Genomic DNA, 16,856 nt, shown 5'->3' with positions numbered 1-16,856 from the left:
TTAATTGTTAATAAAACAGCTCTATTAAGAGATGGATGGATTTCTGGATGAAGAAGAGGGATGGATCGATCATCAGATTCTGAGTGGTCAGATGGCCTACGGTTATGAACGCACCGCAGCATCTGCCAGATTTTCTCCTTCAGGCAGGACACGCCCCATCCCGGTGCACTTGTCAAAGGGTGAGTGAAGGAGGGTGACGTCACACTTGCGTGCATGCCCACCCGGAGAAAACAGCTCTCGGACACGAAACCGTTTTTTAGTTTGCCAACCATTGTGAATGCCACAATGCTGCCTTCAAGAAGAACTTTTGAGGCCGACAAGCACCAGCTGCAGCAGCTCAACGGCCGGCTGGCTCAGTACCTCACCAGGACGCAGCAATTGGAGCGAGAGAACGCGCGTCTTCTGGCGGAGATTAATCAGCTCAGACAGGCCCAGGTGGTGGAGCCGGAGCCGGGCTACAAGGCCGAAGTGCGCGAGCTGAGGCGGGCGATGGAGCGGGTGGCCCTGGAGAAGTCTCGCGCCGAGATGGAGCGCGAGAGACTCTGCAGGGAGTTGGAGACTGTGCGCTCCCTGTGCAGCCAGCAGAGCAACGCTTGCCGGGACATCGGCGGGGAGCTGCACGGCCGTGAAGAAGAGCTCCGGGCGGCCCACCAGAACAATGCGTTGCTCCAGCGGCGTTTGCTGGAGCTTCAGAGAGAATACGTCTTCTTGGAGGAGAAGCACCAGCAGCAGATGGGTCAGCTCAAACGACAAATGGACTCCCAGGTCAGTGGTAGGAGATAGAGTACATTTTGTGTGTATGTGGGTGGAAACGGACAGGAATTACATCCGCGAGGAAAACAAACAAACCAACAAAAACGTCTGTGTAAGCTCTCAGTCTTACAGGAGTGGTCCATCGATGAAAAGGTTTCTTCAGCTGTCATCTGTACTTCTTTGAAGGTGTCGGACGTTTCGCTTCTTATCCAAGAGGCTTCGTCAGCGAACTAAAGTCTTTTGCTGGTAGTTTTATATATAGTTATATATCCCTACTGTCCAGACTTCTGAGGCAACATAGGCTCAGTTATGCTGATGAGGTGCTACCAGAGCAAATGGGGCAATCAGGCCAGTCGTAGACCTCATACTCAGGCAGGACAATTGAAGTAATCAGTGTAGCCGCAGGGAGTAGTCCTCTGCTCCTCCCAACCTGAGAGCAGGGACCAATCATGGCAGAGTCTGGCACTGCCACGTCTCGACAGTAGGGATATATATAGGGCCGAAACTACCAGCAAAAGACTTTAGTTCGCTGTCAAAGGCTCTTGGATAAGAAGGGAAACGTCCGACACCTTCAAAAAAAGTACAGATATCGGCTGAAGAAACCTTTTCATCGATAAACAAACAAAAACAAACTAACCACTGATGGGACAAGCTGAAAATCGCAACCGTTTCTGAATATATCTTGGTCTGACCAGATTTTATTAGAAGCGTTTCACAACACATCTCTCAAGACAAGCGGTACATTGATTTAGAAGTGGGAGTGATGTTACCACCATTGTTGTTGTAGGTGAACTCCAGGGTGGTCACGCAGAGTTACCGTGGGCCTCCTGCAGCCTCCATGGAGGAGGTACAAGATTATGCCCGAGAGATGTCCGAGAGCTGGATGCAGACCATGGAGATGTACCAACAGAAAGTGGAGGAGATGGAACGGGCCATCGGGGAGGATCAAGCCATGTTAGGTGACCTGCAGAGGGAGAAAATGCTGCACATCTCCGAGCTGGACAAATTACGTTTGGACGCGGAGAAACAAGGACAGTTACAAATGCGTCTGGAGGAGCAACTGCTGCACATGCAGGAGAAATTCTGTCAGGATGAGGGCGAGTATCAGGTGAGGTCATTATATTAGGGTCACATTTTCAGTCCATGACAAAAGCCAATATCCCTGATCTGAAAACTGAGAAAATATCCGAATTCTTCGACCAATAATTTCTCAAACAGTTAATCGGGAGTCAGCCAAGGAAAAAAAAAAACACACACAGCAGTTTGGAGTTTGCTACTTTCAAGAAGCATTTCTCAATGTGAGCCATAGGATCTCTCAGAATACCTCCACTTGAGATTCGCTAACTTGTATGAAGCTGAAAAGGCCAAAGACCCATCTAGCTAGCTTTCCAGCTAGTTATCTAGCTAGCTATCTAGCTAGCTAGATATCTTGCTATCTTGCTAGCTATCTAGCTTGCTGTCTAGCTCGCTATCAAGCTCGCTATCAAGCTTGCTATCAACCTTGCTGTCTACTTCGTTACCTAGATATCTCCATTATTATATTAGACTAAAGCTCAAAAGATGCAAAAGTGCAGGTATACAGTCATTTTTTTAAAATAATATTTTAAAATGTGTAAAAAAAATCTCTCGGAACACTTAAGATTTGCTAGCTTGTATGAAGCTGAAAAGGCCAAAGACCTATTGAGCTATCTATCTATCTATCTATCTATCTATCTATCTATCTATCTATCTATCTATCTATCTATCTATCTATCTATCTATCTATCTATCTATCTATCTATCTATCTATCTATCTATCTATCTATCTATCTATCTATCTATCTATCTATCTATCTATCTATCTATCTATCTAGCTAGCCAGCTAGCTAGCTAGCTGTCTTGCTAGATAGCTAGGCAGGTAGCTATCTAGCTAGATCGGTCTTTGGCCTTTTCAGCTTAATACAAGTTAGCAAATCTCAAGATTTGATAGCTATCTAGATAGCAAGCTAGATAACACGGTAGCTATCTAGCTCGCTAGAGAACTGTCTAGCTAGCTATCTATTTAGCTATCTAGCTCGCTAGGTAGATCGCTATCTAGCTGTCTCTCTGGCTATCGAGCTTGCTATCTAGCTATCTCTCTGGCTATCGAGCTTGCTATCTAGCTTGCTATCAAGCTTGCTATCGAGCTTGCTGTCTACTTCGTTACCTAGATATGTACATTATAATATTAGATTAAACCTCAAAAGAGTTCAGGTATACTGTCATTTTTTTAAGATAAGATTTTAAAATGTCTAAAAAAAATCCCCTTGGGGTCCAGCCACTGCCTTTTAATGCTGTAATGTGAAGCTTCTGTTTATCCTCACAGTTGTCAAAAGCATGTCGGGTTCCATCATGCCATACAATCCTTAAGCCTCGGCGATCTCCAGGGCATCTCCGCTCGCTAGCCGCTTAAGCCAATTAGCTCTCAGACTGAAAAATCCCGATTAGGCAAGCTCTTAACTCATTCACTGCCAGTACCAGGGTTTTTGTCATTCTCACTCGAATTCCAGCACCCACAGAATATTGAGTTTTAGGACTACATAAACATTCAATGCAGCGTAATTAAACATAGACTCTCTTCTTTTATCAGAAAAAAACAGTTAATTCCTAAATTATATGAGTCTGGAGTTATATGATCTTGAAACGAGGGCGGTTGTCCAAAATACAATGCAATACTGTACATGCATATTGGTTCCTATCGCGCTTTAACAAAAACTGACGCTTGAACAAAGTGCTAACATCAAAAAAGGGAAATGCTCCCCCCTTGTGGAAGGGAAAAAACATTGCCAGAATTCTGGTCAGCGCTTTGTCGGCACCCAAGCAAGGAAACACAAAACCCGAACTAATTTGGGAACGGCGCTCTACGTCATATTTTCAATTCCCTGATAAATTTGTGAATGGCAGTAAATGAGTTAAAGATAACCCTCCACAAGCAGGACAATCAAAAGACAAGCCACAATATGACTTTTACAGTAAAAATAATACATTTTGATCATTGCCCAATCGTATGCCGCCAAGGATTGGTCATTTGAATAAGTTCAACTTTCTTTCTCCATAGCTGATGTATTCACTTTTGGTGGCAAGAAAAATCACAAGTATGGACACAAAAAGTCCCCAAAAAAGTAACCCCACACTTATGAAAATAATCTTGTTGTTCTCCCTAAGATGATTATCAACCAGCTGGAAAGAGAAAGGAACACCATGGCGGAGTCCATCACGCAGAGGATGCAAGACCATCAACATCTGCTACGGGTCAAGATGGATCTCGGCATGGAGGTGGCAGCCTATCGGTAAAAAGCCCTCATTCTCACCTCATCAATTTATCGTGGCACATATCAATATACAGTGATACCTCAACTTACGAACTTAATCACTTCCCAGACAGTGTATGTAAGGATCAAAGTTGGTCTGCTGAACATTTATTTCCCATAAGAAACCATTAAAAATGAGAATAATCTGTTCCCAGGTCCCCATAAAACATAATTTTCGTCTAAATAAGCTTTAACACTACACAAAATATAACTTTTTTCTGTATAATAAATGTCCTATTGTATTGTAATTAAAGAAATAAACTGTACTATATAATAAAGTATTTTACAGTAAAGTCTCGTTATATCGATATTCAAGGGAGTCCGAAAAAATATCGATATAACCGGGACTATCGATATATCCGACCCTGTTTGCATGTAATTTTCTCCGTGCGTGCATAGAAATAGTATCGATATAACCGGGACTATCGATATATCCGATATCGATATAACGAGACTTTACTGTATTTACCTTTGTTTGGTAAAGGTCGTTGATGTCGTTGCCTCTTGATGATATCCGAGTGAAGTTGCCGTGCTTTCTCGGCGATAATACCCTCATTCACTGTCCCCTGCTGGCTGCTTTTCGTGAATCCAAATCAACAAAAGTTTTTCAACCTCTTCTATTTCCTGAGACCATTGCTTAGACAACACAGAAACACCCTTAGCCACACCTTAGCATACTTGTACTGGGAAAGCTAAGTCACACAAACGCACACCTTGTTTGTGTTTTTCGATGATCTCCTTCTTCTACCGTAATTTTCTTTTGTGTCCTATTCGGCTTAACGCTAGCCTGTGGTGGGGTATTTTTCGCTCCCATAATAACAAAAGTACTACATTCGATAACAAACCACATCTGCACTCAAAGAAAGCGGGTGACGAAAACTAGTCCGACAGCCACCGTGGTGCTGTGTGGTTTGGTTCGTCTGCCAAAAACTAGTTCGTTAGCCAAGACTATATGCTCGCGAATTTAATATTCGTGAGGCAAAAAGTTCGTGAGCTAAAGCGAGGGAGAATAAAATCCGAAAGGTCATCATGGTTTCATGTTGTTGAACTTAAGTTTTTTTGCTTGCTATTTGTGTTGTTTGGACAAATGTGAGTGCAACCTGCCTTCGTTGATGATTTCAAGATTGCAGTGACAATGTACTGGTTGACGTTTACGCTGCACTCGCACCGGAAGACACACATTAACATTTTTATCCATTTAGAAGAGGCTTTCAGATTCCAATTTGAAGATATCCGATCCCATGTGTTGTTTTTTTTTCTTCTTTTTTTCTTCATGCTACCATGACGCATATACCAATTATATAAATCCAGTTCTGGTTAGTCAGAAGGTAGCATAGGCCAGTGTTTGAAATAACGTCTGCCCGGAGGCCCGGGGCGTACAACTTTCAAAACGTCTCGCCCAGGGTGGCCGACAACTTCTTCAAGAAAAAAAAAAAATATATATATATTTTCAAATCAAACATTTGTTTTATATAATAAATCAAAAGCTACAAGCAAACCGCTACAAGCCACGTGGACTCCTCTTTCGAACCGCCTTTCAAAACTCTCAAGTACACTTTACAGTCACGGTATAGTCCGAAGCACGAAACAGGCTTCTGATTGGCTGGCGTGCCGAGTATGCAAATTGACAAACGAACGTTCGGAATGGTAGCCAATCAGAAGCCTGTCTCATGCTTCAGACTATACCGTGACTGTCAAGTGTACTTGAGAGTTTTGAAAGGTGCTTAGAAAGAGGAGTTTTTTGCAGACAATGCAATTCAAACATTGCATTGTGCACCATGACGTCAAACGACAACTGGAGCAAAATCTTCAGCAAGGGATATTTACCATAAATTAAGCAAGGGAGCATTTGTGGTAGGCACTTCCTTAATTTAAAAGAATCCTTTATACTTCACAACAATGTTTTTTTTTTTGCGATTAGTCGTTTATTGCGTTTCAAGTTGTGAAAAATGGGGCAGGCAACTTCATGGCCGGGCAGGCAACTTTTCAGAGTTGTCTGCCCTGGTGTCCGCTAACTTTTTGTCATGAGTTTCAGACACTGGATAGGCTAAATGTTATGGTGGTGACAGTGTCATGAATAGAATTTGCATTGGAATTTAAAGGGAAGCATTTTGTTGCTGTTATTTTTATCTCAGCCTGTCGGGAGGAACGCTACGCGAGAGCTTCTTTCTGTCAATTGCTTTGTGTTTGCTACTCGAAACATGCCCCAGGAGTGAGGACTAAGAAGCTTACCAAGGGGTATTAATTAGATTACAATTGATTTTTTTAATGACAATAACTATATGTAGCCAGGATTCATAGTGTCTTGTTTAAGCCTTAGAGATTGGAGATGGAAGAACGGGAAGATGTCAAGTGCCTTACAGGGTAATTATCTTTGGTCACATATTTGCCGACAAGAGAAGTGATCATCTGTAGAACTGTATTGATGGGCCATTTGTTGTTATTTTTGATGTTAGATAACCCAACAATTTTTGCAAGCGTGCTTATCCTCGTGGAAATGTATGTTTTAAAGGACAACCGACGCCTTCAGACAAGTTGTGTCCATAATTTGTAAAATCACTTCAAATAACTTCTACTGTGCGTATTTTACATTTTAAGACTTGCATTACATTTTAAGACTTGCGCTGAATATTCAGGAAATCTTGTTTTCAGGAAGTCGGCTTTCTTTTTTTGGGGTCTACTCCCACCACCACCTTACAAATTGTGAGACAAAATTGAACAAGGAGTCCACCGTTTTAGTTTTGAAGTAATAATAATAATAATAATAATAATAATAATAATAATACATTTAATTTTCAAGCGCCTGATTCATGTTGACGTTTGCGACCGCCATCTTGTGCTCATGTGACCTTCACATAGCTCAATTGACTGGCACGTGACTGTCACATGACCGTCAGTGACCATGAATGAATGACTCTGTGTGTCATTTTATTTTGTTATTTTAGTTGAAAACCAAAACAAGATTTTCCATTATAATCAATGTAAACATTGTTAATCCGTTCCATATTTTTGTATTTAGTTTTGTTGTTGTTTTTTTTTTACTTCAAGATGGCGCCGCGAGAGTGGCTGCCTTTCGAGCAGCTCCTGTATTTCGTTTTTCTACTTCTTTCTTTCCTTTCCTCTTCCTTTCACAACTTTGCTGCTGTGTTACTTCTGGGTAGAGTGAACGCTGACGCGAATGGCTGCCTGCTCACCCACACAAAAACAATTCAGTGACTGTAAAGTGTCCTGGTATTACATCGCAAAGTTTTAGTTGCATCAACCATGAGCGGATTTTTGACAGGTTGCCAGATAACACTATTGTGCTTATGTTTCTCTAGAGCGCTCTTGGAGGGTGAGAGAGTTGGTCTTCAAGATGCTCACCGAAGAATCAGCGAACACCAGAGGGAGAGGATCATAGGTAAAAGTCTGAACGTGCTCTCCTTGTTTTCAAATTGAACACATTAGTAATAAATGTCACTCATGCCACAGATATAAAGATGCCTGCTCAACCCTATGCTCCAAGAACCATCACCCCAATCAGGCAGCCGATGGACGTCAGATTCATGCCGTCCTCTATTTTGAGAAGATCTCCCGTAGCTCCCTCAAACACAAAAAGTCTTTCCAGGGTTATTCCAATTTCACTTACAACCAAAGCTCTGCATCAGAGTCCAGCCTCCAGAAGGGACATGATGTCATTCACCAAAGCCCGGTCTTCCATGACTTCCACCGTTCCCAAAGATCAACAAATCATCCAGACTGAGCGACAAAGCTCACCATTAGCAGAGAAAATAAAGAAAAATGAACAATTTTCCAAGGTGCAGAGCCATAGCACTTCCACAAAATCTTCTGTAGACACTCCTTTGGGTAGCGTGCTTTCACCCCCGAGAAGGAAGATCCTCAACATAAAACCTGAAACGGAAATGGTCATTGTGGGTGCAGATGAACCGGATGCAGGAAATCTTTGTGAAAGTGAGTCCAATGATGGAGAGAAAATCAACCTGGCGATTGAGACGAGTGAAAGAAAGGATTTAGATGGTGTGTCTTTGGAGGAGATCATTGAAACGGTGATCAAACCACCTGGTTTGGAAGCCAAGGTTTGCTCCTCCGGTGATTCAAAGATTACCTATCAGGTGGAGAAGATCGAACAGGAGGACGGCTCGACGAAGACCCAGATTGTGTTACAGTCTAAGGTGGAGGAGGAGGTGGACCTTTCAGAGGAATCGGCCTTGGAGCAGATTTTAAGCCAAGGGGTGAAGAAGGTCTCCCTGAAAGACATCGAGGACACAGCAACAGGAAGTATGATCAGGAATCTCCTCAGTGGCTTGCAGGGAGAAGCGAACCTACAAAATAAGTCTGTCAATGTCGAAATTATTGAGCAACCGGTGGTGTCTAACGATGAAAACGTTACAGAGAAGCCCAGATCTTGTTTTTATGAGCCCTCTGCATATTTCCAAATTGAGGAGATGGAAGAAGACCAAGTTGAGAGGAGTCGTTTCGACCCTGTGAAAAGGTCCAAAGTCAAAACTGTCCAGGCTGATGAAGAGAGTGAGTCTTTATATTTCACCGATGATCAAGAGCCCGCTGAGTATTTTGTCTCCACGCCAGACGATAATCTCTCTGAACCCGAGGAGGGTTGCAGCATTACCTCATACGGTCATTATGGTTTGGTGGATGACTTGTCCGATGAAAGGTACTACCAAGATGACAGACTTCCACAAACCACAACCATCCTTGAGGAAAACGACGAGGACAGGTGGATGCCAGATCCGACGTTTCTGAAAGAGAGCATTCCCGAGTGCATTATTGAAGAGGAGATTCGTGTTTCCCCCATAGTGCAAGAGTCAATGCTTGAGTTCTTGCGAGAGGACTCCCTGGAGCCCAAAGAACAACTGAGAGGAGCTTTGGAGAAGCTACAGGGCTCTGTGTCAGGCCCACTGAGGGATGAGTTAGCGTTCCTCACTAAAGTAAGCAGTGAAAATCCCCAGAACGTCTCCGTTGACGTCAAGAAAGTGCAGCAGTCAAGTGACGGCGGCACCACAACCATTGTTGCAGAGCTAAATGTCTCGCAAACGCTAGAGGACTCCGGGCTGTTGGACGATGACAGTTTATCGGAAGAGCAGATCATGGCCGCGTTGAGGTCTTCCAACTTTGGAAGTGTTTTGGAGGCAGGGGATGGAGGAGGATACAGCATCAGGATCTCCAAAGAACAGCACGTCGAGCTCACCGATAGTTTTGACATTGCGGAGGAAGGCGAGTCTTCGTCCCCTGTTTCAGAGAGACAAATGAGACTGAGTCAGTCGGAGATGTCGCGTTCTATTCAGATGGAGGGACACAGCAGCCCTACTGAAGCTAGCCCCGATCATGAATGAATAAAACGCAATTGTTGAACATTTAAAGGCGCTCCAGATGATTCCAAATGAAAGAGTAGATTCGCAGAATAGCGTTGGTGCTCATAGCAGACATTGCAGTTCTATTGTACCCTCGAGGGGGTTTGACATCCATCCATTCAAAGCTGTCATATTTTGCCAATGGCCACCATTTTGGGATAATGTCCTTCACAGTCTTTCCAGAATTAATTCTCAAATTTCAAATGAAGAATTGACTGCTAATTGATTTTTGAGGACTCTGAGGTACGGTCTCTCAAAACACGTAAGGTGGCACATTAGGGAAACTTGACTACTTACATGCTAATAATTTGGACACTGGAGTGCCGAACTAAGTCTTTTTCCTGGGCTACGTCTCCCAAAATGTATTTGTGAGCGAGCCTTCTGTTCCACGTTTTTAAGTCTGTGTGCGCCACATGCATGGATCAGCACCCTAATTGCCAGGCTTAATTTGGCGGCTTTATGATAATGTGCTAGCTCCGCGAATGAAAATCCAATCCATCCTTTTAATCTGGATTCAACAAGTTACCACTCGCTTGCTCTACAAACGCTATCCGCTTGTTGACAGACCCCGCAGTTGAGGGTTGAGAGGTGGAGGAAGGGGGGACTATTGGCAAAATGACTTCAGAAAAGATAGTGAGCGAGGGTTTAAAGTAACATTGTGTACATTTTTTGATACTTAAGTTCAATCATCAAAATAAAAAATCTAATAGCCCCAAAATAGTTGGTGCATTATATTCATTCACCACCAGATGGTAAGTACATTTTACGCACTGCATTTAAAGGACAACTAACGCCTCCGGACAAGTTGTGTCCATAATTTGTAAAATTACTTCAGATGACTTCTACTGAGTGTATTTTACAAACATTCTACGGTATATAGCTATATTTTACATTTTAAGACTCTCGCTGAATATTCAGGAAGTCTTGTTTTCGAGTTGCTGACGATGCCTGACGTGACGTCACTAAAGGAACGCCCCTGACCGAGAAAGCGACACACATTGCATTTTGGGTATTTTGTTTGGTCTGAAAACATCATGTTGATGGCGAAATATGAAGGAAAACATAAATAATGCGATGTTGACTCGTTGTGTGTTGCACCAAGACTACTATTTGATACTAGTTGACAAATTCCCAGCAGACAAATCAGCCCATTTACAATGGAGCTTGGGCGCCATCTTGTACATTTTCCGGGACTCAAAATTATCCGGAAGGACTTCTTTAATCAATTGCAAACATTTATGCTTTCCTCTTCAGAACTATTTGAATCATATTCATAACTGGATGAGTAACAAGAAAGCATCTTCTCTGAATCTAGAGCCTGTTTTGATTCTAGAGCAAGGCAAGACATCATGGCGTGACGTCACGAACAAGGGGGTGGGACCTTCTGAAACTCGGCATCTCCGAGGTCATTTTGAAGTAGTTTTGGGACACTTTAAGTCATTTTTATTGGTGTGTTGCATTTGACTAAAAATATAAGCCTGCATGTTTTGGGTATTTTAGATGCTATAAAACGTTTTTCTGATGTCAGTTAGGAAACAAAAAAATGGTATCGGTTGTCCTTTAAGGATCATGCACGTACACCCAATTAATCCAAGCATGTCACAATCATATTATGAATGCCTATGTGCATTGGGCACTATTTAAAATTTGAAACAAACAAAGGCATTTCTAATATTCACCGCAGTGCAACTAATGGCTCAATCAACAGTAAATTTGAAATATAACAACTAATAATGTTTTCACTGAATGATATGGACCGTTTTTAACATTTTCCATAGTAGTTTAAAGTAATGGAGTAAAGTTCTGGTGATGGGGCAAATACAATACAAATACACATTGTGTAAATGGCGAATTTCTCCATGAGACAAATACAGTTTATCTCATCTTAATACAGTCCAATGTTTGCAGGTTGATGGCGTACATGCTTTTAGGCATTTAGGTTGACTCGGAATGAAGAGGAAATGGTGGCAGTTTCTGGATACTGTCCACTTGACACTGGGTTATCTGTGCTGGCTGGAAGGTTCCTTACATAAGAGAGTGTGTTCATTACAGCTGACTATTTTTGTTACCGGCTTAGCGGCACTGACCGGTCACAAGGTTTTGTTGTGTTGTGTACACCTTTCAAGGTCTGGAAATGTCATGTGTTTATTTTCAGTTTTAAATTGACACACACAACATATTAAAACATTAACCACGGGGAAAGTTAGTGGATGCTCTCAGTACACATATAAATCAAGCCATATAAATAAAAACCTTTCATATAATGTGTTTACTTGAGTAATTCGTTTTTCACATAATTTTACATGGCTTTAGTAGTTAATTTCTTCTTTTCCTTTCGGCTTTTCCCTTCAAGTGGTTGCGACAGCGAATCATGTCCTCCATCTTCAGAGGTTTGATTCGCATGTTTGTTTTGGCTAAGCTTTTACGTCGGATGCCCTTCCTGACACAACCCTCTGTCGTTAATTAATTTCAGGAAAGAAAAAAAAACACAATCAAACTGAGGAGCCATTCGGGAGCCAAATGGGACGATCTTTTTTTGTGAGCCGATCCAAAAGAACCGGCTTTCTGAATGGAGCCGGAAATACCATCACTATATATGACGAGATTTTCAACACGAAGAAGATGACGAAAGGTAGGAGTCGGTAAACCACGGCTTTTGAGCGCCGCCCTAGCGGCTCCTTTGAGCTTTTTCAAAAATGTTTGAAAATTGAAGCAGGATGGAAATATATTTTTTTAATTAACGTGATTTCTTTAGCTGGACAAAAATGCCAAACATTCTAAACGTTTATCAATGCCAGGAAAAAATGTCGAATAAATATTAAAGTTCAAGATTTCTGTCAAAGAAGATTTGCGTCACAGACTGCGACGCAGGTTTCAATTAACATGGCGCAGTGCCAGGTGCATTTTTGTTGTTTACTGAGGATAATGGCAAAGAGTGAGAATCTGATGGGCCAAGAGAAGCGTTTCAAAACGGGAGGCGTGAGCTGCGACAGTGCCATCCCCCGATTCATGTTTCGAAGAAGGTAGGCAGTGATTGTCACAAACTCTTGTGTCTCGTTTATCTCCGGGCTGTTAGGGCTTTTGGTCACTATGTGCGAGTAAATTTGTGCATGTGCGTTAAGGGGTCGATCGTGTGAGGTCGATTTTCGGTTCCAAAAAGTCGCCCTCTGCTTCTCTAAAAAGAAAGTGATTACAGGGAAGAAAAGCACTGACTCGCGAAGGCTCATTATATAATTGTTTGTAGCCAACCAGGTAGTTTTGATCGTAGTCTAATATGACATACAGCTAGCTGTCTTGTTGCCTTCATCATAAGGTTTGGATTTTGTTTTCAGGTCCAATACATCTCTTTTAACATTTTGGGTTGCCTACACCAGTTTTAAAGTATTTTTAATGATGCCATTCTTAAAAAAAAATCTGTATATTTCATTCATTTTACGAACGACACATTTCCACTTAATAAAATAACTGGCATTTTTTTCAGAGAGCATTGTCACAAAATGATGAGTATAGTTTGTTGTTGGTTTTTGAATGTTGCTGTGCCGACGACCATTTTGTGTTTGGGAGCCTTTTACTGAGCGAGTTGCTTGTCTGTGGCCACAAAGGGACATAAGTCTTCTTGTGTCGTCCCAAGATCGGATAAATACAGAGGGGTGTGTCAGGAAGGGCATCTGACGTAAAAGCTTCGCCAAAACAAACATGCGGATCAAACCTCTGAAGATGGAGGACACTGGTTTGCTGTGGCGACCCCATGAAGGAAAATATTTTTTTCCCTTTCCTACACTTTTTTTCTCTCATATAATCAAAATCGTGAACCAGAGAACCCAAAACACACTTGAATCTGTTACAAAATATAGCTACAAACACTGGGTTTACATTTATATCACCTACATTTATTTTTACCTTCTTATGTTGTGTCATGAACAAAAATCATGGTCTCCAGGCTGCTCAAATTAAAAATAAAACACACTGATGGCTACAAAGTGAAATATGAGTCGTTCCAAAGGGAATAAACACTTACAAAGAAGATGGGAATGTACTAAACGTCCCATAAATAACCACTGTATCACATCAGATAACATTTGCGGCACTGTGGTCAACAAGATGCGCTTCGATGGATCATAACTCTTCATCTCTTGTTTCTATTTAGAATTGTATTTTATTTATTATTGTATCTATGCTTGTCTGTGACTGTGAAGTGTCATTGAGAGCACTTTATTTGCTAGCTATTTGCTATCTATTAGCTATGCAGCTGGCTCGCTAGCTATCTGTTAAATATCTGGCTGGCTAGCCAGCTAGCTATTAGCTGGCTAGTTAGCTTTCTATGAGTGGGTTGAGTGAACGCTGGTCCGTGCAGCTGCCGCTGCTCATCCACAGAAAAACCTATCCTGTGACTGTAAAGCGACCTTGAAAGGCGCTTATAAATGACATGTGTTATTATTATAAAAAGCCTCACTTCAAACCGTGAGATTTTTTCAGTCAAAACGTGTATTGAGGCAGGAAAAGGCACAGAGCTAACTTTTCCTACGCAGTGGGAAAACATTATGTAATCGGGATTGCCTCCATATGGCCCCTTGGATGTTTTCACCGTTGCTAGGGTTGATGTAATGGAAGGCCCTTTTTCGGCTGCACCATGTGGGAAGAGGGAGGGAAATATCGGCTTGGGTGTGTATGTATGTAGACTAGTATCATTGTTCGTTTTTTTTTCTCTTTTTTTTGGGGGGGGGGGGTGATAGCCGGAGTGCAAAAAAGTTCAAGCGTATTTCCTCGATGTCATCGTTCAAAAATGTCCCATCAAACATTGTGATGAGAGAATATACTGCCTGGCAGGCTGTACTTGGATTCAATAACAAACCACCATAGCAACGGGGCAGAATTTACCCGCTTACTCATTCACGCCTTGCCTTATTTGAGGCAAGTTTATTTTGGAGAACTTCTTTACCCATTATACAAAACAGAGATGAAGAAAACAATACAATACAATACAATAGCAGATGTAACAAAGTTGTAACAAAGTACATAATTGGATTGGATGTACAGTGATACCTCGGTTTACGAAGCCCTTGGCTTACGAACTTTTCGGTTTACGAATGTTACATTTATGACTTGTCATACGAACTTTACCTTGGCATATGAACTTTTTTCCTACACGGAGCTGCCTCAATGAGTGATGTGTCTTTCACGAACAAGCCCGTTCTAAAAACAAAATGGCAGCCGACTGTTTTTGTCCTCTATTCCCCGCCCCTAGTCTTCGGTTAAAGCCACGTGATTGGTCAAGAACGCAGCAGTGAGGGGAGGTGGTTTAACATTAAAGAGACAGGCAGACGACAGTGAGAGAGTTTCAACTATGATAGTTCAAAGGCAGAATGTAGCCTGCAAGGTTAAAATATCCCATCAATCAGGCTCCACAAACAAGCCATCTGTACACTTGGTGCAAAAAGCTATCAAACCAGCTAAACAGAACACAATTGATGAGGAACTAGATACAATTATCACAGAGAAAGCACCTCCAAGTAATCATTCCTCAAGATGGTGAAAGAACATGGTTACGTCCCTCACCAAGTGTTTAATGCTGAGGAAACAGGACACTCCATTCCATCAAGCCATTAACGACCATCACAAAGGTAAATAAAATGCCTTTATTGTACAGTCCAGTTTATTTCTTTAATCATAATACTATATCACATTTATTATACATAAAATAAGGTGTATTTTCTGTAGTTTTAAGGCTTAGAAAATTAGAAGTATTTAGACAATTATGTTTTATGGGGACCTGGGAACGGATTATTCTCATTTTAATGCTTTCCTCTGGGAAATTAATTTTTTGGGATTCACACTTTCCACCTTACACACTCTGGGATCCAATTCAGTTCGTAAGTCAAGGTATTACTATACCTTTATTCGTCTCGTAGTGGAGAAATTTACATTTCACAGCATCATCGTTATGAAAGAAAGAGGAAAGGAAAGAAAGAAGTAGAAAATCAAAATACAGGAGCTGCTGGAAAGGCAGCCACTTTCGCGGCACCATCTTGAAGTAAAAAACAAAACTAAATAACAAATGGTCAACACAAAGCAAAATAATTAACACAACCGGAGCATAAAAACATGGACAGTTGTGCCATCTTAACAATGATATAGTTCTCAACATAAAAAAGAAAATGATGACTGAATCCAACTTTTTTTTTGTCTTCCAGGTAAAGGCACCTTACACCTCTGGCCAAAGACACGAGGCGAAGAACGTCATGGAATTCCACGCTAAATTAGGGTGAGTGTTTCTTTAATTCACACTTGACACAGTCGTTCGCCTTCCACTTTCTAAAAAGGTGTTGGACCATCTGTTTGGCTTCGTCCACGTTCAGGAAAGTCACCCTGTGTTATATTTTACACTCAGGAGAGCTACGTTGCTCACAGCAATCTTCAGAGATTAGCTTGGGACTGATCACAGCCCTTTCGAGAGGTTAGCCGAAATTGCTGATCTCCAGATTGCCATTTGACCATGTGTTTTAAATTGGGGCGACTTAAGCAAGAAGTTGTGCAAAGAAAATACAATAAAAAAACACAGCTTGTGTGAATAATTAATAACGGACCTTGAATGGAGATTTGTGGTACCTACCACAAATGCTCCCTTGCTTAATTTATGGTAAATATCCCTTGCTGAAGATTTTTCTCCAGTTGTCGTTTGTCGTCATGGTGCACAATCCGATGTTTGCATTGCATTTTCTGTTAAAAGCCACGTGGACTCCTCTTCCTAAGCGCCCTTCAAAACTTTCAAGTACACTTTACACCCACAGTGTAATCCAAAGCACGAAACAGGCTTCTGATTGGCTCCCGTGCCGAGTATGCAAACGAACGTTCGTTTGGCAATTTGCATACTCGGCACGACAGCCAATCAGAAGCCTGTTTCATGCTTCGGACTATACCGTGACTGTAAAGTGTACTTGAAAGTTTGGAAAGGCACTGAGAAAGAGGAGTCCATGTGGCTTGTAGCAATTTGCTTGTAGCTTTTGCTTTATTGAATAAAACAAACGTTTCATTTGAAAAAAAAATCTGTTTTTTCTTTTTCTTGAAGAAATTGTCGGCCACTGAGTCGTTTTGAAAGTAGTACGCCCGACGTAAAAGTTGTACTGACGTTATTTCAAACACAGCCTTTTGTGTTTCTGCTTTCCCCAAACACACTGTTGAGCTTATGAGCAGTGGATTTCCACATCAAACCTTTTATTTTGTAAATTGTGAGTGCACTCTGACTTTTTCTAACAACCAGTCTTTTTTTTAAGTTTCTAGATGTTATACTTGAGAACAGATTAGAGGTTTGACACTGGATTACATAACATATCCAGCTGTTTGCTTGGTTCCCATAACAACCAGTTTCAATTCAATCAAGCATATAAGAAGGCCGCAGAAAACTCCT

At 41.6% G+C, this 16,856-nt stretch overlaps 2 protein-coding genes across 2 annotated transcripts in view; both read left to right on the top strand.

Moving 5' to 3' along the window:
* Positions 1 to 170: 170 nt before the first annotated feature.
* synm (synemin, intermediate filament protein) lies at positions 171 to 11,698 on the top strand. The gene is made up of 5 exons (XM_088995976.1): positions 171 to 765; positions 1,541 to 1,861; positions 3,937 to 4,061; positions 7,403 to 7,482; positions 7,554 to 11,698. The coding sequence occupies exons 1-5, from the start codon at positions 214 to 216 to the stop codon at positions 9,431 to 9,433; spliced, it is 2,958 nt and encodes a 985-aa protein (XP_088852102.1). The 5' UTR covers positions 171 to 213; the 3' UTR covers positions 9,434 to 11,698.
* A 3,951-nt stretch (positions 11,699 to 15,649) lies between these two features.
* The window catches only part of mef2aa (myocyte enhancer factor 2aa), a 116,217-nt gene continuing 115,010 nt past the window's right edge, over positions 15,650 to 16,856 (top strand). Inside the window, exon 1 of the mRNA XM_088995982.1 lies at positions 15,650 to 15,713. The gene's annotated coding sequence lies outside the window, so the exon portion shown is untranslated. The remainder of the gene's footprint in view (positions 15,714 to 16,856) is intronic.

The sequence above is a fragment of the Hippocampus bargibanti genome, linkage group LG05, assembly GCF_051943395.1.
Source record: "Hippocampus bargibanti isolate YZ-2025 linkage group LG05, ASM5194339v1, whole genome shotgun sequence".
In the NCBI taxonomy this organism is placed as follows: domain Eukaryota; kingdom Metazoa; phylum Chordata; class Actinopteri; order Syngnathiformes; family Syngnathidae; genus Hippocampus; species Hippocampus bargibanti.
This window is presented reverse-complemented; position numbering and strand designations above follow the sequence as displayed.

Excerpts from the sequence above, each read along its gene's own strand:
- synm (XM_088995976.1), top strand. The coding sequence starts at position 214 with ATGCCCACCCGGAGAAAACAGCTCTCGGACACGAAACCGTTTTTTAGT. Across the intron at positions 1,862-3,936 it reads AGGATGAGGGCGAGTATCAG|ATGATTATCAACCAGCTGGA; the intron begins GTGAGGTCATTA and ends GTTCTCCCTAAG. Across the intron at positions 4,062-7,402 it reads ATGGAGGTGGCAGCCTATCG|AGCGCTCTTGGAGGGTGAGA; the intron begins GTAAAAAGCCCT and ends ATGTTTCTCTAG.